At 41.1% G+C, this 26515-nt stretch overlaps 1 protein-coding gene across 1 annotated transcript; it reads left to right on the top strand.

The window, feature by feature from the left end:
* Positions 1-1378: 1378 nt before the first annotated feature.
* LOC307178503 (uncharacterized protein) lies at positions 1379-15669 on the top strand (the record flags this gene model as incomplete). The annotated part of the gene is made up of 5 exons (XM_079906694.1): positions 1379-1441; positions 6620-7045; positions 9905-9943; positions 11183-11309; positions 12586-15669. 5 exons carry the CDS (start codon positions 1379-1381, stop codon positions 13914-13916), a joined length of 1986 nt encoding a protein of 661 aa, XP_079762820.1. The 3' UTR covers positions 13917-15669.
* Positions 15670-26515: the final 10846 nt, after the last annotated feature.

Genomic DNA, 26515 nt, shown 5'->3' with positions numbered 1-26515 from the left:
CATGGGCTCAGTAGTTGTGGCTCGTGGGCTCTAGAGCACAGGCTCAGTAGTTGTAGCACACAGGCTTAGCTGCTCCGTGGCGTGTGGGATCTTCCCAGACCAGGGCTCAAACCTGTGTCCCCTGCACTGGCAGGCGGATTCTTAACCACTGCACCACCAGGGAAGCCCGTCATTTGTTTTGAATCTCAAAATTTCCCAGATTTGAGTCCATGGGAGTTCCTTTATGCTGGTTTGTCCCATTTTCATGTCACCATCACATTTTGTGCACTTAGCTCTGATACAAAAGATATTACAGTTTCATCCTGCAAATTTCCTTTCTCTGCCAGGAATCAGTCTTTTCTCTAAGGAGATTTTCTTTTTGGTAGAGAAAGGTATTGAGAAATCAAGAACTGTGTCTTGGATGTGCTCAAGGACATAGGTGAACCGTTGCTTCCGGGCCTTCTTTGACTACACTGCATTTAGGTTCACAAACACTACCCATGCCATGGCAAGATACAAGCCATTAACTAAAGTTCAGGAAGTGTTTTAAACTTTTTCAATGTAAAGTTTATTTCAGGGGAATACACGAACATCAACTGTACAATTTGATGACTGATAAATGCATTTATACATGAAAAAACTTCCCAGTCTAGGTATAGAACAATTCTGTGATGCCGAAAAATGCCCACTTGCCTGATTCCGTGAGTCTCTGAGAGTCATTCACTTTCTGATTTTTTTCAACGTAGTTGTTTTGCCTATTCTTTCATTGGTATCTAAATTTAGCCCATACTGGGGAATTCCCTGACAGTCCAGTGGTTAGGACTGGGTGCTCTCACTGCCAAGGGCCTGGGTTCAATCCCTGGTCGGGGAAATAAGATCCCACAAGTTCTGCAGAGTGGAAAAAATAATTTAGCCTGTACTAGTTTTATGAAATAGAAGTATTTTATTTGAAATGTTAAATATATTTATAAGTTTTAATTAAGGTTTTTATTGATACTTTTCCTGGGCTTTTTAATTAATTGCCCAGGCATAACAAAATTATACATACCATCTAGTCAGTTCATGTCTGTCCTTGTGTACACATAATTTGGTCTCCTTATTCAGGAACATGGTTTGCACCTTCATCTTACAGCGTTAGGCATCTCTTCCTGTGGGCCTTGCACTAAAGGATTCTATTTTGGGTTTTCCTCACAGCCTCCCCATGAAGCAGGTGCCTGAAAGGCATCATTTTCCATAAAAGGAAATCGAGGCTCAGGGAGATAAATGTACTTGCTGAAAGGCAGGGAACTGATGAGCAGCTGAACCAAGCTAGAGACACAGTTTGGCTGTACATGGGGTTTGTGCTGTGTAACCACAAAACTATGCCACATGGCTCCAGAATGGGCCAAGGTCTGGCACGATGGTGACCATGATGATGATGGGGATGGTGATGACAATGATGCTGATGATGGCAGCTGGGATTGTAACCATCAACAGACCCATTCATTAGGGAGCACAAGGTGCTGCCCTATGCACTTTTCATACATTAACCAATAGACCCTCCTACAGCCCTGAGCAGCAGCTACAACATTATCCTATTTTACCAAGGGGGAAACTGACACACAAACAGCTCATTGACTAGCACAGGGTCACACAGGGCATAAGCAGTGAAGCTGGAATTTGATGCATCAGTCGGCCTCCAGAACTGGACTCTTGGGTGCTACACAAAGGAGGAAAGGACATGCAGCAGGAAGGGGAAAGTGGAGGTGAGGGGTCAGTGGGATAGGGAGAATTTAATGGGATAACAGAGGGAGCCTATGGGGGACAGTGATTTGGTGATTCCCAGATGTTAGCATTTCATGAGTCACTAAAAAAATTTTTTTGACTAGAAAGCTCACACAGATTTGGTAAAAAAGGACATTTCACACCCACATTTCAAAAAATAAAGGACTTTTACCTGGAAAGAAGGCAGAGGATAGCATCTCACAATGGAGGGGCATCTTCTAATGTAAGTTGAGCTTAATGAGAGACTTAATGCATTAGCTGTATTTTCATGACTTTGAGAGCAAGTGGTGTCAGAATTAAACGTGTGGTAATCGACAGTGCCTGGAACAGGCCTGACATGTGGTCAGTGTCAGTGGACATTAGTGATAGCCATTGATACCAGTGCTTTCAATTTAAATGGATGTACTTTTTATTTAACTTAAGTAGATTTATTCCAGGAGGGAAACATGCATTGCTCTGGTAAATTGGAAAACCAGTTTGATCGGCTACAAATGGAGACTTGCCCTCAAAACACAACAATGAAATTGAAATAATGAAATCAAGTCCCAGGGAGCTCATGCTGCCTTCTGAAGCCTGTGAGTATAAAATTGTTCTCTCATAAAAAAGGGAAATTATTCACAGTCAGAAAAGTATCAATAACAAAGCACGAATGGAGACTTCCTTTTGAAAACTTTAAGGCAGAAAAAAGGGAAAACGTTCGTCTTCTCAGTGTGTCCATCATGGCATGTGAAGAGGGTAATTATAATCCAGGCAAACAATCAGAAATATAATACATGTTAGCAGGAAGAAAAAAAAATCCAATTGACCGTGCCTCCACTGCCGGGGGCCCGGTTCGATCCCTGGTCAGGGAGATAAGATCCCCAAGCTACATGGTGCGGCCACAACAAACATACAAACAAAATCTAATTGAATAGTAACATACAAGGATAAGTAGACGATGTTAAAATAGCTTTTACAAATATCCTACATTTGTTCTTGGAAGTCTGCAAAAGAAAGATCTTGTTAAAGGTAATCCATGTACATCAGTCTGAGCAATCAACATTTTATTTTATTTTTTCATATTTATTTATTTTCATATTTATATATTTATTTAAGTCCCCACACACAGTTCTTTATGTCAGAGGGAAAAAATGTAGTAGAAAAGATGACTTAGGACTTGTTTTTGGTTAAGGGTAAGGATTATTTAAAAACCAAAAGGTGGGACTTCCCTGGTGGCACAGTGGTTAAGAATCCACCTGCCAATGCAGGGGACACAGGTTCGATCCCCGGGAAGATCCTACATGCCGTGTAGCAACTAAGCCTGTGTGCCACAACTACTGAGCCTGCACTCTAAGGCCCGGGAGCCACAACTACTCAGCCCTCGCACCTCGAGCCCGTGCTCTGCAACAAAAGAAGCCACTGCAATGAGAAGCCCGCGCACCTCAAGGAAGAGTAGCCTCTGCACTCCACAGCTAGAAATAGCCTGCGCACAGCAACAAAGACCCAATGCGACCAAAAATAAATTAATTTATAAAAATAAACAAAAATAAATAAATAAAAACACAAAGGTCATTAACCAAAGAAAATAAATTGAAGCTTAATCAGAATTAAAACTTTCCTTTTCAAGAGATAGTTAAGAAAGTAAGAACTCAAGTCACAACCTAGAGAAAGGTATTTGTAAGAACTATCTCTGAAAAATGACTGTGATTCTCAATATGTAAATGGTCCTTATAACAATAACGAAAAATAACACAATTCAAAATATTCGCAAAACTTCTGAAGGCATGTGTCACCAAAGAAGTATAAATGGTAAATAAGAAAATGAAAATATACTTCTCCTTATTACTCAGCATTGTAAACACATTTTAAAGCCACAGTGAGGGACTACTACACACTCATTGGAATGACTAAAATTCAAGCACTGACAATTTCAAGTTAATGAAGAGATGAAACAGCTACAACTCATATATTTCTTGAGGGAATACAAATTGATAAATAACTTTAGAAAATACTGTTGTACTCTCTTGTAATGCTATACATACACATATCATACGACACGGTAATCTCAATTGTAGGTATATCCTTAAGAAAAATTAAATCTTATGACTCAGGAATACTTCGGTGGAAATATTCACAGTAACAGCAGCTTTATTCGTAAAATCCAAAAAACAATGTAACGTTTGTGATTTTACTTTTTTTTCCCCCGTCATGTGTTAAAATATCTAAACTAGTCCCAAGACAGAGTGGCTCATGCTAAGACCCAAATCTGAATGCTGAAACTTACTTCAATTTCTATTTTTTGCAGATATCTGGCTCTTTCAGGAGCGGATATCTAAGGCCAGCCAATCAGAATATGCCTGATAAGCTTTAGTTTTTCACAACCTTGTTCCAAAACTTCCCTGTGCCCCACATAAAGAAAATTAACCTTTCTATGACGAATCAGCTATTGCCTAGTATGAATTCCTTGTTCTCAAGTATTTTTGTCTATGTAAACTGTGCATTCTGAATAGCTCTTCAGAGCTCCTCGCTATTTTCTAGACTGGATGCTTTCCAGTTCATGAGTCACTACGTAAAAGCAAACTATATCCCAAAATTAAAGTCTGTGAAATTTTCTCTTAAGATGTATTAAGTTTTTTTTTTTCATAATTGTATAGGTTTACATGGTCTGAATTTTTAAAACATTTATTTTTGGCTGCTTTGTGTCTTCATTGCTGCAAGTGGGCTTTTCTCTAGTTGCGGCGAGCAGGAGCTACTCTTCGTTATGGTGCTCAGGCTTCTCATTGTGGTGGCTTCTCTTGTTGTGGAGCACGGGCTCTAGGCACGGGGGCTTCAGTAGTTGTGGCACACGGGCTCAGTAGTTGTGGCTCCCAGGCTCTAGAGCGCAGGCTCAGTAGTTGTGGCGCATGGGCTTAGTTGCTCCGTGGCATTGAATTTTTTTAATTCAATTTTACATTCAAATCTTGAAATCTTTCTTTGCTTCTTTTTTTTTTTCATGCTTTTGGTAGGTATAGCAGTGCTACTTAGAGATATCTGACATGTTTTCTTATTGATACACTGGTTTACGTAGTGCAGGTATCAATAGAAAGTATTTTTTGCACAAAGGGGCAGAGGTTTAAAGTAACTGCATAACGCTAAACACTTCTGCAAAGTAATTTTAATAGATACCCAATGGCAGTTTGTGATATTTACTAATTTCTTTAGTTTTACCAACATTTGGTAATGTCAGACTTCCTTAGGCTCATCAATCTGATTCGTTTCATTTTCATTTTCCTAATGGAAAATAAGACTACTTTTGTTTTTTTTTAAGACTACTTTTTTAAAAATGTTGTTTGCTTTCATAATTCTAATCTGAAGTGACATAGAAGAATTTTGCCTTCTCAGGTTTTAAATCTTTCATTTGTAGTAATTATCGAATTTATTTATTATATATATATTAAATCTTTAATAATTTATATATGTCTTAATATCTTCCTAAGTGTTTTCTTGTCATTTCAATTTTTACGTTTTTTTAAAGAAGTCTGCTATTATCATATAGTTTGTGTATATGCTGTGATAATTTTTATATTTGCTTTGAGAAGTCCTGTAAGGCATGCCAAATTAATAGTGTTGTGAAATGTGAAATAAAAAGGAGTCACTTCTGTCAAGGAATTTTTAAAAAATTATATATATATATATATATTTATTTATTTATTTATGGCTGCATTGAGTCTTCTTTGCTGCGCGCGGGCTTTCTCTAGTTGCGGCGAGCGGGGGCTACTCTTCGTTGTGGTGCGCGGGCTTCTCATTGTGGTGGCTTCTCTTGTTGTGGAGCACAGGCTCTAAGTGCGCAGGCTTCAGTAGTTGTGGCACGTGGGCTTCAGTAGTTGTAGCTCGCGGGCTTCAGTAGTTGTAGCTCGCGGGCTCTAGAGCGCAGGCTCAGTAGTTGTGGCGCATGGGCTTAGTTACTCAGCGGCATGTGGGATCTTCTCGGACCAGGGCTCGAACCCGCGTCCCCCGCATTGGCAGGCGGATTCTTAACCACTGCACCACCAGGGAAGTCCCCTGTCAAGGGATTTTTTTAACATGGAGCTGGGAGGTCATTAATTAGTGGACCTCCTGCACTTCCCCATCTTGTGAAACCATGAACTTTTGATCTGGGCCAACCTGCAAATATTCCAAGGATTCTGCAAAAACACCTGCAACTTGTCACACTAATGGACTATTACTTCCCTGTAGTGATAGCCTTAGCACTCAGTCCTGTTCAGCAGAGACTAGCTTCTGCCTCCAGCTCCAATTAAAATCCTTTGTAATGCAAACCTCTCTTTGTCTTTAAAAGCTCCTTACGTTTATTCCCTAGCCCACACCCCCGCCCCACCCCCACCCATCCCCAAACCCCCAACCCCCGTGAAAAATTGTCTTCCACGAAACCGGACCCTGTGCCAAAAGGGTTGGGGACCGATGGCCTAGCCCGACATCTTTTTTGTTGCTACTTAAATGTGTGCCCCGAATTGCAATTCTTTGGTCCCAAGGTAACGCGTTGTGCTTGATTATTGTCTCTCAGGTTAATTTAGGTTGACAGTATCCACTATACAGTTATGTTTTCTAATTTCATGTATTTTATTTTAGCCAATGATCAACATACTTTATTGCACATAATTCCCTTTTTTATTCCAAAATCTTATTAACTTGGTTTTTCTTATTTGAAAATACTTCCAAGGTTTTCATAAAAAACAAAAACAACAAATAAGGACTCTGGCTACTCTCAGTCTTTACACAACTGGAATGCTTTTTTTCTAATCTTGTATCAACTTTTATGTTGAGAAATGAGTTAAATCAGAATTTTAAAAAGATTAAACATACAGGGTTTGATGGGTCTGCTTTGATGTGTTGTTCTTCCCGCACGGACTTGGCCCATTAGTGCCCCGGAGTTTGGGGGAGGGTCTCCTCCGCCCCCGACTCGGTGGACCGATGGGAACTACATTACCCAGGAGATTGTGTGCGGACCGGCCTTGTTCTCCACACCAGTGATGGACCAGAACAGGGGCTCTTCCGGGATTGTGAACTAGGAGTGGGCGGGACTTCCGGCTCCTTCCTGAAGGAGGTCGTTTGGCTGCTTTTGCTGCCGTCTGCAGGACCCGAGGCTCAGGATCACTCGGTGGAGCCGAGCTTAGAGAAACTGGAAAGAACCCGAGGGGCGCCGTCCGCACTGCCCAGGAGTGAGCGGGTTGCGGAACCCACTTCCGGGATTTTCGGCCTAGGTCTCCGCCATTATCCTGCACGTCTCCTGGCACCACCGCGCCCACAGGGTCCTATGTCAACCAACGCGGTGCAGGACCCGGCCCAGGTGACTGTCCCGCCCCCCCCCCACCCAATCCTGACCCAAATCTCAAGCCCCCAGGGAGGGTCTCCTGCTCAGGGCATTGGGGTTCAGTCCCCTGCTTCCAGAACTTTAGGTGTGCGTGTGTGGTGGTCCCATTTCTGACAGGCTGTGTGACGCAGTGTGGAGCGTGTTAAAGGCTGTGGGTTTGGCCCGTGCAAAGACTTGGAGGTGCTCAAGAGCCGGGAGCATTCGGGAAACCTGGGGTTCCAGTCATTTACGCAGGGAACAGAGAATTTAGGGAGGAGTCAACAGTCTGGGCCAACTGTCAGCATTCTGGGTGCTGCGGAGGGTTGTGAATAAATCAGGAACACGGTCTGAGTTAGAGTTTTAAAGTATTCCAAAGGCTGCTCAGGGGAGAACAGACTGGAACAGACTGGGTTCTGAGGGTGGAGGCAGGGAGACCTGGGAGAGCCCAGTGCATTCCACTCCAGAGAGTAAGGTGGCTTCTGGACCAGAGTGGTGCCTATGGAAGTTGTTGAGCTGAAACAAATAGACTGCCCGCTATTTCTATTGCAAATATGGTTCCCACACTCCGCCCCTCTCCTCCTTCCCATCCTCCCCCCCCCCAACCATCATTAGGGAATTGCAATTGGGGTGTGCAGCTATGGTGGGCTATCACTTTTATGGAGATTAAAAAAGGATGTTAGAAGGGCTGTAGCCACCAAATAGTCCATGGGTTTTTTGTTTTTTAAAGAGTCCATGGCTTTGCTTTTCATTGGCTGAGTCCTTTCCAGGAAAGAAGGAGTCTTCATCCTTTTGGATTCCGTTATTGTTTCAGGTCAGTGAGGACTGACCTCTTCTGGTGTGCCAACTCTAATTGAGGTTTCTGTTTACTATTTTTTTTACGAAGGAATATAAGTAATAAGATTCTTAATAATTCTTAAAGATAATTAGCAGGATTTCCTGGTGCAGTGAATGTGGCTCTGACCTAAGGACAGAGTAAAGGACAATAAGCATTTTCTTTTGGCTGAGCATCTGGAAGACTTGAGACCAGCAACTGATGTGAGAAGGCAGTTTCAGGGAGAGATTAAAAGTTGGATTCGGGACATGCTGCTTCTGAAATTCCAAAGTTGAGGTAACATAGGGGCCGGTGGAATCTGTAGTCTGGAATTGAAGGAGGAGGTCTGTGGCTCACTGATGTCCATGTGGTTACAGACTAAGTCCTGGACTCCGGCCAATTCTGAATCTCAAATTTAAGAGGGAAAGTTTGGTCACTTTTCTGGGAAAGGGGACCTGAGATGAAAGAAGAGAGACCTGGGGCTGGCGGGCAGTGCAGAACAGGTGAGACTTTCTGAGGCTACCTGAAGATGGGAGGGTTCTGTGGTTCCAGAGCTTTCTGGGGAAGCAAGGGTATAAGGAGTAAGGAGTCTTGCCTGTAGTGGAGATGGAGAAGGATGTGTTAGATTGTGTAGATTCACTCCTCTGAACACTTAGCCGACTGTGCATTCGTTTTTGAGCCAGCAAAAAATGGGCAATGTTGACCAGTCATTGAAGCCCAGGCCCAGTCAAGGGCAGAGGTGCCTCAGCTCTCCCAGGAAACTACGAAGTTAAAAAGGTATAGATTTAATAAGTTAATCTTGTGTAAGCAAATAATAACTGCTTAATATATCTGTGTATAAAATAATAATAAATACATATATATATATATAATTTAGTTTTTGCCTTGGGCTCTTCACATAGACTTCTGAACCCCTTGGAATTTCCTGGGGGTTAGGACTTTTTTTCACAACGACCCCATTTTGTCACACAGGAGTTTATTATGATGAGGTAACTTAGGGCAGGGCCCCTAGGTAGACTCAGGAGGGGACTGGTCACCAGAAAAACTAAGCAATTAGAAGTTTATACTCCCCCACAACCCCCCAACACTGGGGCATCCCAAGGATCAGAAGGAAACTAGAGACTAGGTATAAAAACTGCTGAAGAATGAAATTCAAGGTTCCTTCAGATTGGTGAACACATTGAAATTGCGGAAGTGCTGGGAGGGTGGCATGTACTGAAAGGGCCTGGAAACACCATGGTGCCCTCTAGCGCCCCACCCCCCCAGACCTAGATATCTCTTCCATTGGGCTGTTCCTAAGTTGTATCCATTATAATAAACCAGAGAAATAAGAAAACTGTTTTCCTAACTTTTGTGGGTCCTTTTAGCAAATTATCATAACTTAGGAAATGTTCATGGGAAATCTTGAATTTGTAGCCAAGTAGAACAGAAGTACCGTTAGCCTGGGAACCAGACATTGGAACTGGCCTCTTTAAAGAGGGCAGTCTTATGGGACTGCGTCCTTAAACCTTTAAATTCTGTCCCTAACCTCAGGTAGTGTCAGAATATGATTAAATGTCAGTCACCCAGTTGGTATCATAGAATCAGATCATTGGTGGTGGAAGAGACATCATATATTTGGTGTCAGATAGGGAATCACAGAAACCTCAAGGTATTGATTAAAAATCACATTTATATAATGACTTGAAAGACATGTAGGAAATACCCAGTTTTCAAAAACATTTACAGAAATGTTAATCCTGTGTTCAGTAATAGCTCAGTCTTAGCATTAGATATGCACTAATGCATTTGATGTCTACACTAACATCATGAGATAGGCACCATAAATATTGCTATTATACACATAAAGACACTGAGTCTCAGGGACGTTGAGTCTTTTTGTTCAGGGCCATAGAGTTGTCAAGTTATAGCTCTGAAGACTGAGGATCCGAGGTCAGAGGTCAACCTCAGATGACTCATCTCCAGGAAAAGGAAGGGAGGAAACAGTTCAGCCTTTACATCCACACCATGATCACCTTTATCTCAGATCCTCCCTCTTTTCACAGGTTCCCATGGTAGCAGCAGCATTTATGGCCCCTGGACAGGTAAGTGGAAGAAACCCCAGTACCTACCCACACGTCATCCCTACCCCTGGTCCTGACACACAGATATAGGAGACAGTGTTGTCCTGGGATTGTGGGCCCTTAGGTCTGGGCCCTGGCACCATCTCAGGCACAGGATCATTAATCAAAGCCAGCAGTTGTATGGAGGTGTTCCCATGTGTCCAATGGAGAAGGTCAAGTGGTAACATGTCCTTGGGCACAGACTGGAGATGAGACTGAGAGGGGAGTCTTCAGGGAACTGCCAAACCCATGACGTGGGCTGATAAAGACTGGGGGCATGAGTCATTCCTGGGATAGCAGCCTGAGGAGCTGGGCCTCTCCTGAGGGGGCGGGTCCATGACACGTTGGCCACAGAGGAGGGAAGTGATCTGACACTGGGTCTGAAGAGGCTGTTCTGCCTGCCGAGAGGAAGACTGGGGGTGAGGGTGGAGCTGGGGGCCAAGTGGAGGGCACAGTCCTGGTGAATGTCGATTGTGACTGGATCCTGGCAATGGCTCTGCAGCAGGAGAGGAGGTGAGTCTCTGAATCTCGTTTGTGGTAGAGCTGATTTTCTGCTGTACAGGTTGAGAGAGAGTAGTCTGACATGACCCCAGGATGTTTGCCTCTAGGTGACGGTGGGGATGCCATGTCTGAGACGGGAAGTCAGAAGTAGGAGTAATGGACAGAAGGACTGTCCAGAGTTCCATGTTCCCATGCTGAGTCTGAGATATTGCTGGGGTGTCTTGTGGGAGGTCCCACAGAGGCCTGGGGAAGCACCGCGTGCTGGGTGGCATGTGGGGAACACGGTGAGGTGCTGAAGTCCTGGGGCTGAGGTGGTGGCATGGGGTGGGGTTGGGGTCACGGTCAGGCACGTGAGGGAGCTGTGACCCTGCAGGGCTGGGCAGTGGAGAGGGAGGGAGTGTGAGCATGGACTTAGAGCCCTTGTCCCCAGGCTTTACTCCAGGTGTCTGAGCACAAGTGTCATTGTATGTGATGTGATCTGTGTGATCTCAGGAGAGTTGACTCTGAGGAGAGTGGCTGGGGGTCTGTGTGGCAACCACAGAGCGTCTGTGAGACTGCCTGTCTCCCTCTCTGTTTTAACTGAATGATGTAATGCTAGCAATTTCCTGTGGCATCAGGACCTGGTGTGTCCTCTGAGCTGGGTCACTGGGGTGGACAACCATGACCTGGGGGTCCTGGTTGCAGAGGCTGCTGTGAACTCACTTGTCCCCCTCATGACAGGGCCATGTGATCTTTGAGGATGTGGCTGTGTCCTTCTCCCAGGAGGAGTGGGGTCTCCTTAACAATGCTCAGAGACTCCTGTACTGTGATGTGATGCTGGAGAACCTGTCACTTATAGCCTCCCTGGGTAAGGACCCCTGTTCCACACCGTTGCCCCGTATGGGACTCTGCCCTTCTTTTTGCATGGCTCACTCCATCCTTCCGAGCCTGGACCTTGGACACTGCTTACTTCCCTGATTTCCTGTCACTTGAGCTGTGTTCCCCCACCCTGTGTGTTGTTCAGCCCTATACCATAGATGTTGAAGCCTTTCACAGAAGGCTTTGGTCTCAGAGGCTTGAAGCCTGCCCGACTGATACCACTTAGCTTTGCCACCAGTTGTTGTGTTGACTGTTCAGATGTGTGCAAGATCCGTGTCACATGTTCTAACCTTTTTTTTGTGCACTGCCTGTGTCAGAAATTACAGACACTTACATGGTCACCACTTGTGGTCAACCCTAGATTATGTTTGCAAGACTCCTTAAGGTTCTTCTAGTGATACCTCTTTTTCCTGAAGCCTGTCATTGGTTGGTTCACTCTGGGCCAGTGTCTTTCTCCTAGTGGCCCTATTTTCCTCTGAGGACTTTGATCTGGTAGTGTTCATAGTCACCCAGCCTGAGCTGAGGGATGGAGGCAACCCTGGGTGCCTGGCAAGGTAGGGCCCTCTCTAGTCATAGGAGGAGTGTTAATTGCATCCTGGGCCTGGTGAGTAGGAGCTGTAGGAAGGCGTGATACATTGATGAGTTCTAATCCTACAGGGAAATGTCCTTTCTCCACGACTGTTTTAGTCTTAAACTCATCATGGCTGTACCTCATTCTATCGTTCTTCCCCATTTTGACACTTTGCCCCTTTTATGTATCTACTGTGGGTTCTTTCTCCTGGCTCTTTCTATCTCAGTGTCATCCACATTTCTCCTTTTCCTCTCACTCTGCAATGTTGTCTAATAGTCTCTTCTTAATGTATCTTGGGAGGTGAAAGTACTTATATAGTCCTTGAACTCTTGGTAGTCAGGTGTGAATGCCTTTTCCTGGAGTGGGACACACATTCTACCCAATACACTTGTCACCACCAAAAAATTCTGCTGAACACCGTTGGCCGAGGAGTGGGTTGTTCCAGGCCTCTACTCCTAGTACAGTGCCATATCCTGGTGTCCTGTGTTCTTGCTGTTTATAAGATCTCTCCCTATTCTGTGACCATCAGAGGTCTAGTACTCACAGTAGCCCCTTCTTCTACCTGTCTGCCTCCCTTGTTTGAATCCTGCACAATGGACTTCTTCTCTGATGTGTCATACAAAAGCTATAATGGGCTCCTGTCCCACAAAAGTCTCCATGCACTTTATCAGGTTTTTTTTTGTTTTCCTTTCAGGTTGTTGGCATGGAGTAGAAGCTGAGGAGGCCGTTTCTGAACAATGTGTTTCTGTAGAACAAGTGACGGAAAACAGGAATCCAAAGCTGGAGCCATCTATCCTGAAGCCTCTTACTTCTGTTACGAGTGTCCTGGCGGAGAAAGATGTTTTGTACTTGGCTGACAATATGTTCACGTGCGGAGACGTTGAGAAGGCTTTCCTAGGCAGCTTGGGCTTTCCCCAGCACCAGCCCTCCCATGATGGAGAGCATCCACGTAGAAGCAGGCAGAGCAGGGAGGTCTCTCACCCTGGGCAAGGGCATCACAAGTGCAGCGAATGTGGTAAAGCCTTCAGTAAAAAGTTTAAATTCACGGAGCACCTGAGAGTTCACACTGGAGAAAAACCTTATGAGTGCAGTGACTGCGGGAAGTTCTTTAGACACAGCTCCAGTCTTATTCATCATCGGAAAGTTCACACAGGAGAAAGGCCTTATGAATGCTGTAATTGTGGGAAAGTCTTTGCCCACAAATATAAACTTTTTGAGCACCAGAGAATCCACACTGGAAAAAGACCATATGAGTGTGATGAATGTGGGAAAGCCTTCCTTCGCAAGGATTCACTTGTTCAGCACCAAAAAATCCACACTGGAGAAAATCCTCATAAGTGCGGTGAATGTGGAAAGTGCTTCCTGTACAAAAATAACCTTCTTGTGCACCAGAGGATCCACAGTGGAGAAAGGCCTTATGGGTGTAGCAAATGTGGAAAGTCCTTTGTCTTCAAAAAAAGGCTTCTTTATCACCAGCGAATCCACACTGGAGAAAGGCCTTACATGTGCAGTGAATGTGGGAAAGCCTATGTCTACAAAGGAAGTCTTATTGTGCATAAGAGAATTCACACTTTAGAGAAGGCTTATGGGTGTAACAAATGTGGGAAATTCTTTACAAGCAGTTTTGCCCTCAATAGACATGAGAATGTTCACACTGCACAAAGGTGTTATGAGTGCAGCGAATGTGGGAAAGCTCTCAACGGCAAAGTTAAACTTGCTGAGCACCAGAGAATCCATACTGGAGAAAGACCCTATAAGTGTAATGAATGTGAGAAAGCCTTCATGCGCAAGTATACACTTGTTCAGCACCAAAAAGTCCACACTGGAGTAAAGCCTTTTAAATGCAGTGAATGTGGGAAGCCCTTCACTTACAAAACAAGTCTTGTTGTCCACCAGAGAATCCACACTGGAGAAAGGCCTTATATGTGCAGTGAATGTGGGGAAGTCTTTGTCTACAGAAGAAGTCTTGTTGTCCATCAGAGAATCCACACTAGAGAAAAGCCTTATGAATGTAGTTCTTTGTAAGCAGCTCCAAGCTCACAAAAAACAAAGTTCACACTGGGGCAATGCCTTCTGGACTTATGCTTTCCTTCACTTGAGTTAATATCTAGCAGCACAACTCCTATGTAGTAGAGTAGGTGAATGTATACCTTATATGTGGCCAGTCAAACTTTTCTAAAATGGTAGTATCTTTTTATAGTCTCACAAGAAGCAGCAGAACATGAGTTCCTGTTTTTTACATTTTTACCAACACTTGGTATGTTCAGGCTTTCTAATTTCAGTGATGTCCTAGGTGTATCTAGTGATTTTAACTAACATTTCCCTATTGACACAATGTGAGTGGTTTTCCATGTGTTAATTTCCAACCATATTTCTTTTTTTCTTTTTAGTTTTTATTGGAGTATAGTTAATTTACAATGCTGTGTTTCAGGTGTACAGCAAAGTGAATCAGACAGCCATATTTCTTTTTTGAAATTTCTGTTCATATAATTTTGTCATCTTAATTACTGAGTTTTGATGTTTCTTCATGGATTATTGATTAAGGTCCTCTAATGGAAATATTTACCAATATTCTTCCAGACTTGTTCTTCTCATTTTAGTCACTTTTCCAGAGAAAGACTTTATTTTTTTGGGGGGGGTGGTTTTGGACACGCTGTGGCATGCAGGATCTTACTTCCCCAACCAGGGATTGAACCTGTGCCCCCTGCCAGGGAAGCACAGAGTCCTAATCACTGGATCTCCAGGGAATTCCTCAATATGAAGCTCAGAATCCACTTTTCAATTTGTGCATCACAAAAAAATCCTACTAGAATTTTGACTGGGATTGCATTTAATCTTCAATTTAGAAAGAAATACTGAGTGTCCCAATCTATAAACTTGATAGATCTCCTTTTATTTAGATCTTGCTTAATTTTTATTAGCAGTCTTTTTTAGTTTTCTGTTTGTAGGTCTTACACATCTCCAGGTATTTTCTACATCTTATTGTGAAAGGGAATTTAAAAAAATCTTCAATTTATGAATTGTTCATACCTATTACACTTAGAGAGATATAAAACTAAGGACAGAAGTGATCTTTCTTTTTTTTTGGGGGGGGGGGCAACGTGTGGGACCTCAGTTCCCTGGCCAGGAATTGAACCTGGGCCATGGCAGCAAAAGACCGGAATCCTAACCACTAGGCCACCACGGAACTCCCTAGTAGTGATCCTTCTTAATCTTATAAATAACATCTACAAAGAGCTATTAGAAATACTATCCCTTTGAACCATTATTAAAGTATTCCCATTAGAATAAAAGGAGGACAGCTGCTCTTTGTTCTCTTATTCAGTATCATCCTGGAGTTCCAATTTCATTCAATACAACAACAAAAATATACGGCAAAATAATGAATATTTAGCAATTGGAAAGGAAGAAATAAACCACCTAAAATATGTCCACAGTTTTCATCTTCACTATGAGTCCAAATATGGACACTCAGTTTAGTGTCTGGACCCATCATAAACTCCTAATTTTTTCGTCACCTATTTGCTGCCCTTCTTACTTCCTTAGAACCCATTACCTTCTATTACACTATGCAACTTAATATCATAGATGAACTGCTTATTGTATATTTCTATCAAATACAGACTAAGTTCCAGTAGGGGAATATGTATTTACATGTTGTACACTGATATATTTCATATTCCTAGAAACATGTCTGAAACACCTATGGTACATATTGATGTCTTGAAATACATAACAAAATGACAACGCTCATTTAACGTTCAATTGCACAACTGTGGGTATACTTTCTAACTCTCCTTACCCTGCCTTTCTCCTCACCCTGCCTTTTCCTTCAGTTTCGCTACCCTCAAAATGCTCTGAGTTATGGGACAAATCATATTTTGCAAAAAGCCTTTAAATCAACTAAAAAGTCCCAATAGTTATTTTATTGGCTTCCTTCTCTTATTAGATCTCAGAGGGTTTTTTTTCTCACATTCCATTGGGAGTTTGATTGTTTATTTCAAAAACACGTTTTCCGCCATCAATTTCTGCCACTCCTGATGCATATCTATCCTTTTTTTTTTTTTTTTTTTTTTTGGCTGTGCGACATGCAGGATATTATTTCCCCAACCAGGGATTGAACCCACTCTCCTTGCAGTGGAAACGTGGAGTTTTCACCCCTGGATCACCAGGGAAATCCTGATATCTATCTCATTAAGCACTTTTAATAGCTCTTGGTAGTTACACAGTCCCAAATGTTTTTCAGAGTTTGTCTCCTCTCTGTCTGCAGACACTGTCAGTGCACTTACAGGTGATGTGGTAATCACCTCCAAGAGCAGATGACATCGTTGGGTTCTAAACATTTATCTCGGGCTTTTGTGTCCCCATTGCAGACTCTCAGTTTCTGCCACGGCAGTCCTTGTTACGGGAGCAAATACATATTTGGTAAGTATCTCTTCAGGTATCTGATTCTTAGAAAACATTTATGTCAGGAAACCCAACAATAACTATTCTTAAAATAAATTTCACTTCCTGAGGTCAGGACAGTAAAAAAGGAACCACCTTAGGAAGGTTATATATATATAGATACATAGATATAGACAGATAAGAACAAAGCCATAAAATCAGGAAAGGCATTTGCTGAGGAAACCAGAGGAATGTTGCCCCTCATCAACGTACATCAGGAGTGCCTGACACTTCCCCTTTCTCCTCAGTTGCATTGTTTTGAAACTTGTCTCACTGGCTTCTCACTAAACACACTGACCATAAACAGGGTTCACTGTAGAGGCTTCAAGATAAGGTAGGTTGTGAGTAATAAGATGAAGAAGATGAGTTCCTACTCTGAGTAGATGCCTAGTGTCTGTTGTATCTGCTGATGAGGGGCATGTTGTGTCATGGAGACTTGAATGATGTGCCTCTAAATTTTTATCCTTGGCAGAAGGCTGTTCATTACATCTCAAGTACTTAGATGTCCTCTTTATCAGTAATCGCCACTCTCTACCCTCCTAGGGCCTTGGCTTCCATTCCTCACCTATAAAAATGGATTCATTCTTCTGTCATCTATCTATCGTCTACCTCTATATCCTCTTTACTTTATTGTGATTTCATCTCAAAGACATAATTTTTTTAAAAGATTTTCTTGGTTTGATGTGGACCATTTTTAAAATCTTTATTGAATTTGTTACAATATTGCTTCTGTTTTTGTTTTGGTTTTTTGGCACAAGGCATGTGGGATCTTAGCTCCCTGACCAGGGATCGAACCCTCACCCACTGCATTGGAAAGTGAAGTCTTAACCACTCTGCCGCCAGGGAAGTCCCCATTTATAATTTTTTTAGAGAGAAAAAAATTGGACCATACACCCTCTTAGAAGAATTGAATCATCCTACACTCAGTGAGAACAGGGCATTTAAATTAGACCCTTCCTGTGCCTTCACAGAACCTCTATGATAAGGGGAAGTTATCAATCATTATTGTCTGTGACTCACTGGAGGTCATTACGAGTAGATTGACCCATGACCTCAACAATGTCATGGTTGTCAGACTCTCAGGTTTATGCAAACTTCCAAATTCCCACGATAAATTCTGTTGACATATGTTTTTGTTATTTAACTTCCCCTTGTGGTTCCTCTCAGTATTCCTGGTTACTTCCCTTGTCAATTTTCTTATTCTGCTTAATTTTCTAATTCTGTAACCTATTTTCATTATACTTGTGGATTTTTTTTTACTTTAAGAATTATGACTAACAGAACATAGTCAAATTTTAGAAATTTCATATAATATCTAGAATATTTATATCAAAGACATTTACCCATACATTATAACCTGGGAGGGTTTATCACCACTCATTTGGCAATGCTTCCCATGTAATTTCACATAGCAAATAATCCTAATTAGCTTAATATCTCTGACTCTGAGATTCTTCAGGGACCCACTAGAGGTCAGAAGAAACTGAATTAGAATTTGATCCTTGGGAATTTTGTCATAAATGTCAAAAAGGTTTTAAAACAGTTGACTAAGAAGTATCATAAGTCACTGTCAAACATGTTTAATTATGCACTTTACCAAAGTGACAATAAAAGATTTCAAAGGCAAATACAGGAAGTTATAATAGATTACTTAAAAGATAAGCTTTACAATCTGCTATCAATAGCTGATATATATATATATGTCTTTATTGAATTTGTTACAATATTGCTTCTTTTTTTTATATTTTGGTTTTTTGGCCATGAGGCATGTAGGATCTTAGCTCCCCAACCAGGGATTGAACCCTCAACCTCTGCTTTGGAAGGCAGAGTTTTAACCACTGGACTGTGAGGGAAGTCCCAATAGCTGAACAGTATTCTAAGAAAACACTGTCCTCAACAGAGACGAAACCAAATTTAGATTTTAGCACCATCTTACCCTTAAAATTCATTTACTCAATTAAATTTATTCTATTCTTACTCCTGACCACACACAAACCCCTCCCCCCTTCCCCCAGGGTTTCTTTTCCACAAACCTTCTATAACTTCCTTTTTTACCTTCAGATTTTTTCCTATGCCTTCTCTTTATCTCTCTCTCTTTTTAACCTCTCTTTAGGTCAAAATTACTTTCTCTTAATTAAGTGTATTTCCTTTCCTTGTACCTTCTTTTTTCTTGCATACAAAGATGTTTTCCTTAGTAATTTTTAGTGTTTTTCATTACATATATTAATTAGAATTATTCACCTTTAAAACCTTAATTTAAAGTGAAAACTAAGAAGCAAGCAATTTTGAACTATCTTTTACATTAGCATTCTGTAAGTTGGCAAACTTATAAATACTATTTATAATTTCTTTTAAAAAAGTGCTTTCTTATAGAAAATGTCTCCTGTGGCACCAAACATATATATTTTTTTAAATTTATTTTTGGCTGTGTTGGGTCTTCATTGCTGCGTGTGGGCTTTCTCTACTTGTGGCGAGCAGGGGCTACTTTTCGCTGGGGTACGCGGGCTTCTCATTGCGGTGGCTTCTTGTTGCAGAGCACAGGCTCAAGGTGCGTGAGCTTCAGTAGTTGCAGCACGCGGGCTCAGTAGTTGTGGCACGCGGGCCCTGGGATGCATGGGCTTCAGTAGTTGTTGTGCACAGGTTTAGTTGCTCCGCGGCATGTGGGATCTTCCCAGACCAGAGATCGAACCTGTGTCTCCTGCATTGGCAGGAGGATTCTTAACAATTGCACCACCAGGAAAGTCCCTGGCCAAACATTTATTAACAGTCCTAAATATCTTTAATTTCCCTGTAGAAGGAAGCCTATGTTCAGTAATTAATTTCCCAGTGTCTTATTTGGGAATGATCTAGATATTCAATAAACTTCCATCATTTAACTTAACTTAGCAAAACTCAAAAGTTTCAAGTTACGAAAATCTGGAGAGACTTTTTTCTTTTTTTAAATTGATTTATTTTATTTATTTATTTATGGCTGCGTTGGGTCTTTGTTGCTGCGCGCAGACTTTCTCTAGTTGTGGCAAGCGGGCCTATTCTTTGCTGTGGTGTGCAGGCTTCTCATTACAGTGGATTCTCTTGTTGCAGAGAATGGGCTCTAAGTGCATGGGCTTCAGCAGTTGTGGCCTACGGGCTTAGTTGCTCTGCGACATATGGGATCTTCCCAGACCAGGGCTCGAACCCGTGTCCCCTGCATTGGCAGGCGGATTCTTAACCACTGCACCACCAGGGAAGCTCTTTTCTTTTTAATTGAAATATAGTTGATTTACAATATTGTGTTAGTTTCAGGTATACAGCAAAGTGATTCAGTTACATATGTATAATTTTTTCAGATTCTTTTCTATTATAGTTTATTACAAGATACTGAATATAGTTCCCTCTGCTATACAATAAATCTTTGTTGTTTATCTATATTAGTGTGTATCTGTTAATCCAATACTCCTAATTTCTCCCTCTCCCCACACCCCCTTTGGTAATCATAAGTTTGTTTTCTATGTCTGTGAGTCTGTTTCTGTTTTGTAAATAAATTCATTTATATTTTTCTTTAGATTCCACATATAAGTGATATCCTAAATATTTTTATTTCTCTGTCTGACTTACTTCACTCAGTATGATAATCTCTAGGTCCATCCATGTTACTGCAAATGGCAATATTTCATTCTTCTTTTATGGCTAAGTAATATTCCATTGTGTATATATACCACAACTTGTTTATCCATTCATCTGTTGATGGACACTTGGGTTGCTTCCATGTCTTGGCTATTATGAATAGTGCTGCTATGAACATTCAGGTGCATGTATCCTTTTGAATTAGAGTTTTCATCTTTTCTTGATATATGCCCAGGAGCGGGATTTTTGGATCATATGGTAACTCTGTTTTTAGTTTTTTTAAGGAACCTCCATACTGCTTTCCATAGTGGCTGCACCAGTTGACATTCCCACCAACAGTAAAGGAGGGTTCCCTTTTCTCTACACCCTCTCTAGTGTTTATTTGTAGACTTTTTCATGATAGCCATTTTGACTGGTGTGAGGTGATACCTTATTATAGTTTTGATTTGCATTTCTCTAATAATTAGCAGTGTTGAGCATTTTTTCATGTGCCTGTTTGTCATCTTTATGTCTTCTTGGAGAAATGTCTGTTTTGGTCTTCTGCACACTTTTTATTGTGTTGTTTATTTGTTTGTTTGTTGGTTTGTTTGTTTGTTTTTTGCGGTACGCGGGCCTCTCACTGTTGCGGCCTCTCCCGTTGCGGAGCACAGGCTCCGGACGCGCAGGCTCAGCGGCCATGGCTCACGGGCCCAGCTGCTCCGTGGCATGTGGGATCTTCCCGGACCGGGGCACGAACCCGTGTCCCTAGCATCTGCAGGCGGACGCTCAACCACTGCGCCACCAGGGAAGCCCCTGTTTGTTTTTTTATATTGAGTTTTTTGAGCTGTTTGTATATTTTGGAAATTAACCCCTTGTCAGTTGCATCATTTGCAAATATTTTCTCCCAGTTGTAGATTGTCTTTTCTTTTTGTTTATGGTTTCCTTTGCTGTGCAAAGGCTTATAAGTTTGATTAGGTCCCATTTGTTTATTTTTGCTTTTATTTCTTTTGCCTTGGGAGAATGAACTAAGAAAACATTAACATGATTTATGTCAGAGAATGTTTTGCCTATGTTCTCTTATAGGAGTTTTATGGTATCATATGCTTAAGTCTTTAAGCCTTTTTTTTTTTTTTCCTGCACCACAAAGCATGCAGGATCTTAGTTCCCCAACCAGGGATCAAATCCGTGTCTTCTGTAGTGGAGGCACAGAGTCTTAACCACTGGGCTGCCAGGGAAGTCCCAGCCTTTAAGCCATTTTGAGTTTATTTTTGTGTATGGTGTAAGGGTGTGTTGTAACTTCATTGATTTACATGCAGCTGTCCACCTTTCCCAACATCCTTTGCTGAAGAGCTTGTCTGCTTCCCATTATATATTCTTACCTCTTTTGTTGAAGATTAATTGACTGTGGGTGTGTGGGTTTATTTCTGGGCTCTCTTTTCTGTTGCATTGATCTATGTGTCTGTTTTTGTGTCAGTACCACACTATGTTGATTACTGTAGCTTTATAGTATTGTCTGAAGTCCAGTGGGTTATGCCTCCAGCTTTGTTCTTTTTACTCAGGATTGCTTTTGCAATTCTGGGTCTTTTGTGGATCCATATAAATTTTAGGATTATTTGTTCTAATTATGTGAAAAATGTCATGCGTAATTTGATAGGGATCACATTAAATCTGTAGACTGCTTTGACTAGTATGGCAATTTTAACACTATTAATTCTTCCAATGCAAGAGCATGGAATATCTTTCCATTTCTTTGAATCATCTTCAGTTTCCTTTATTAATGTTTTATAGTATCAGTGTCTTTCACCTCCTTGGTCAGGTTTATTCCTAGGTATTTTATTTTATTTTATTTTTGACGTGATTTTAAATAGGATTTTGTTTTTTTACTTTCTGATACTTCATTGTTATTTTAAAGAAATGCAACAGGTTTCTGTATATTACTCTTGTATCCTGCTACTTTGCTGAATTAATTAATTAGTCCTAATCGTTTTTGTGTGGAATCTTTAGGGTTTTCTATATAGAGTATCATGTCATCTGCATATAATGACCATTTTACCTCTTTACCTTTTTCTTGTCTGATTGCTGTAGCTAGGATTTCCAATACAATGTTGATAGAAGTGGTGAGTGTGGGCATCCTTGTCTTGTTCCAGAATTTAGTGGGAAGGCTTTCAGCTTTTCACCATTGAGTATTATATTGACTGTGGGTTTGTCATAAATGGTTTTTATTATGTTGAGATATGTTCCATCTATACGCAGTTTGGTGAGAGTTTTTTTTTTTATCATGAATGGACATTGAATTTTATCAAATGCTTTTTTTGCATCTATTGAGATGATCTGTGGTTTTCGTCTTTTCTTTTTTTGATGTGGTGTATCACATTGGTTGATTTGTATATGTTGAACCATCCTTGTGACTCTGGGATGAATCCAACTAGGTCGTGGTGTATGATCTTTTTTATGTGTTGTTGGATTTTGTTGCTAACATTTTGTTGAGAATTTTTGTATCTATATTCATCAAATATATTGGCTTGTGATTTTCATTCTTTTTTCTTCTTTTTCAAAGTCATTTAAATTGGTAGAATGCTTAGAAGTTTGCAAAATGCTTTTACATCATCACACTTAAAAACCTTCCCAGGGGTTTGATCCCTGGTCCGTGAAGATCCCACGTGCCATGGAGCAACTAAGCCTCTGTGCCACAACTCCTGAGCCTGCGGTGTAGAGTCTGCAAGCCACAACTACTGAAGCCCATGCACCACAACTACTGAAGTCTGCATGCCTAGAGCCTGTGCTCCGCAATGAGAAAGCACTACAATGAGAAGCCTGCACACCACAACAAAGAGTTGCTCCTGCTCGCTGCAACTAGAGAAAGCCCACGTGCAGCAACAAAGACCAAACACAGCCAAAATTAAATAATTAATTAAATAATTAATTTTAAAATAAACCTTCCCAGGTAGGCAGGGCAAATGTATGAGCATTTTGTGGATGAGAACATGGGGCCCAGGTAGATGGGGTGACACACAGCTCATATTGCTTGTAAGTGGAGGGACCATGGTAGAGCCATAGATTACAAGTCTCTTTCACTCCAGACTATTATTGGTTTTACCCTGGGGGATTTTCTTTTTTGATATTGTCTGTCTGATTTTGGTATCAGGGTGTTTGTAACTTTGGGAGGGCTCCCTCTTCACTCTTTCAGAAGAGTTTGAGAACAATCAGTATAGGTTCTTCTGTGTATGTTTGGTAGAATTCCCCAGTGAAGCCATCTGGTCCTGTACTTCTGTTTGCAGGGAATTTTTTTTTTTTTAACTACAGATTGTATTTCACTTCTAGTGATTGGTCTGTTCAAATTATCTTTCTTCTTGTTAATTTTGGCAGGCTCTGTCTTTCTAGAAACTTGTCCATTTATTCTAAGTTTTCCAATTTGTTGGCATATCATAGTATTTTCTTACTTTTTTTGTTTTTCTGTGGTATCAGTGGTTATTTCTTCACTTTGATTTCTTCTTTTGTTTATTTGGGTCGTCTCTCTTTTCTTCTTGGTTAGTCTGACTAGAGGTTTTCAATTTTGTTTATCCTTTCAAAAAACCATCTCATGGTCTTATGGATCTTTTCTCTTGTTTTTTTTTAATCTCTATTTCCTCTCTTACATTTATAATTTTGCTCCTTCTGCTGACTTTGGATTTTGCTTGTTCTACTTTTTCTAATTTTTTTAGGTCATAGGTTAAGTTGGGGTTTTCTTTTGAGATTTTGTTTGTTTGCTTGTTGAGGAAGGCCTGTATCACTATGAACTTCCCTCTTAGGACTGCTTTTGCTACATCTCAGATTTTGTAAGGCTGTGTTTTCATTGTCATTTGTTTCAATGTATTTTCTGATTTCCTGTTTGATTTCATCGTTGACCCACTGCTTTTTTAGTAGCATTGTTATTTAGTCTCCGTGTAATCATTTTTTTTCTCATTTTTCTTTGTGTGGTTGATTTCTAACTTTATACCATTGTGGTTAAAAAAAAAGACACTTTAAATAATTTCTATCTTCTTAAGTTTGTTAAGGCTTGTTATGTGTCCTAATATGTGGTCTATCCTAGAGAATGTTCCATGTGCACTTGAAAAGTATGTATATTCTGTTTTTTTTTTTTTGAATTTAAAAAAATCCCAGGAAATAAAACTTCAGGACTGGATGGCTTCACAAGGGAATTCTACCAAACATATAAAGAAGAGCTAATACAAGTCCTTTTCAAACTATTCCAAAAAATTGAAGAGGATGGAACACTCCCAAATTTATTCTACAATTGCCCTGATACCAAAACCAGACAAAGTCACTCTTAAAGAAGAGAATTACATGCAGGGACAGGGGGAGAAACTATGGTTCTGAGTGTTGTTTGTGGTTGAAATCTTAGTGCATGGTTTGGCCACGTAACTTGTGGTTTTATTCTGTTGTCTTTGCGAAACAACTGAGTATCTTGTTACAAACAGGATAGGGCCAGTTTTAGTCTGATTCTGCAGTTACACATTTAAGGCAGGTTACCTGGCCTTTGTTCATATTCTCATGGAAAAGAAACTTAATATCACTGACATACTTAACATGATTAATATTTTAGGTTTTGACCAAATGTGTTCTGCCTAAAGTTGGGTTTTGCAAAAGCAGAACCTGACATAGGGTTCAATGACATATGACTTATTTAGGGGAAATTAACAGAAGAAGTTTAATGATAGAGTACAAGGCAAGGAAAAGAGCTAAGTAAGGGTGTGGGCTCAACTGGAATCTCCCTCAGCCTGATCCCTTTTGGAGATCTGGAATGTAAGTGGTACCACATATTTGTTCCACCTTGAGACAAGGGAGTATCTTTTTGTAACTCCAGGTCAGACAGTCCTTAAATATTTCCCAGAGAGACTGCTTTCTTTGTTTACTTTTTCTAAAACATTGGACTTACCTGTAACTGCAGGAATTCATATATGAGGCATTTTATTTGGTGTTCTTTCTTTCTTTCTTATTATTTATTTTGGCTGTGTTGGGTCTTCGTTGCTGTGCATGGGCTTTCTCTAGTTGCAGCGAGTGGGGGCTACTCTTCATTGCAGTGCGCAGGCATCTCATTGCGGTGGCTTCACTTGTTGTGGAGCACAGGCTCTAGGCACGTGTGCTTCAGTAGTTGTGGCATGTGTGCTTCAGTAGTTGTGGCTCATGGGCTCTAGAACGCAGGCTCGGTACTTGTGGTACACAGGCTTTGTTGCTCCATGACATGTGGGATCTTCCCAGACCAGGGGTCTAACCCGTGTCCCCTGCATTGGGAGGCAGATGCTTAACCACTATGCCACCAGGGAAGTCCCACTTGGTGTTATTTCTGAACATGAATTTCTTCTTCTGTTGCAGAGTCTAGATTGCGTAACTATGATCATTCTAAAAAAGTCCATCAAAGGGCTTCCCTGGTAGTGCAGTGGTTAAGAATCCACCTGCCAATGCAGGCGACAAGAGTTTGATCCCTGGTTCAGGAAGATCCCACATACCGTGGAGCAACTAAGCCCATGTACCACAACTACTGAGCCTGTGCTCTAGAGCCTGCAAGCCACAACTACTGAGCCCACGTGCCACAACTACTGAAGCCCATGTGCATAGAGCCTGTGCTCCACAACAAGAGAAGCCACCGCAATGAGAAGCCCGTGCACTGCAATGAAAAGTAGCCCCTGCTCACCACAACTAGAGAAGACCCATGCGCAGCAGCAAAGACCCAATGCAGCCAAAAATAAATAAATAAATTTATTTTTTAAATACAATAAAATTTAAAAGTCCATCAAAGAATAAAACTTCTCACTTGTTTTACAATAAATAAATAAATCAGAGTCCTACATTGAAATGCCTAAAGTCTGTTTCACTTGGCTGTTTGACTGACTCTAAAACAAAATATGTTCAAAAGTGAGACTCTAATATTTCCTCCTAACCTCCTCCATGAACACCACCACTACCCTTTCTATCTCAGTTAATGACAAGTCCATCCTTCCGGCTTGGACAAAAACCTTGAGTCATCTTGATTACTGTAGTGTGAGGCTGATTAGGAGGTGAAGCCATGTTCTGATCTGAGGACTTGGAGCTGTGTAACCACAATCATGTGCATATCCTCAGTAATAAAGATACTATATAATGAAAACACGTGGCATCTTCTTAGTGAATTTTTATTGGATAAAGTTTAATGTATAGAATGAAGTAATTTTGTATAATCTTGCTAGTAGACTGAAACTGGTGGGGAGTCACTTGCCTTTCACAAATGTTTTTCAGAGATACTTTCAAATCCTTTGGCAGATGTTATTGCCATTAGAGCAAACAGATCGAAATTCAGAAAACCAGAACGTTTATCTCAGAGTTTAGGTGGTCATTTTCTACACAATTCCACCACTGCAGGAAATGTCGTAGCAGGAAATGAAATTTGGTGATATCTCTCCTTTTCAAATAGATCTTAGGTGTCACACTGCTAAAAGAAATGAACATGCCTTGGAAAATGGTGTAAGAAATACTATCTTGATATAACAGCTGGGTTGGATACAAATTCAGTCAGTGAGTATAGAGGCAGAGGTGCTTTCTGACGGAAAAGCAGACGGCACCTTGCCCACGTTATTCAAGGC

The sequence above is a fragment of the Stenella coeruleoalba genome (assembly GCF_951394435.1).
Source record: "Stenella coeruleoalba genome assembly, chromosome: 20".
NCBI lineage: Eukaryota > Metazoa > Chordata > Mammalia > Artiodactyla > Delphinidae > Stenella > Stenella coeruleoalba.
Note: the sequence above shows the minus strand (reverse complement) of the source record. Positions and strands in the feature narration are given on the sequence as shown.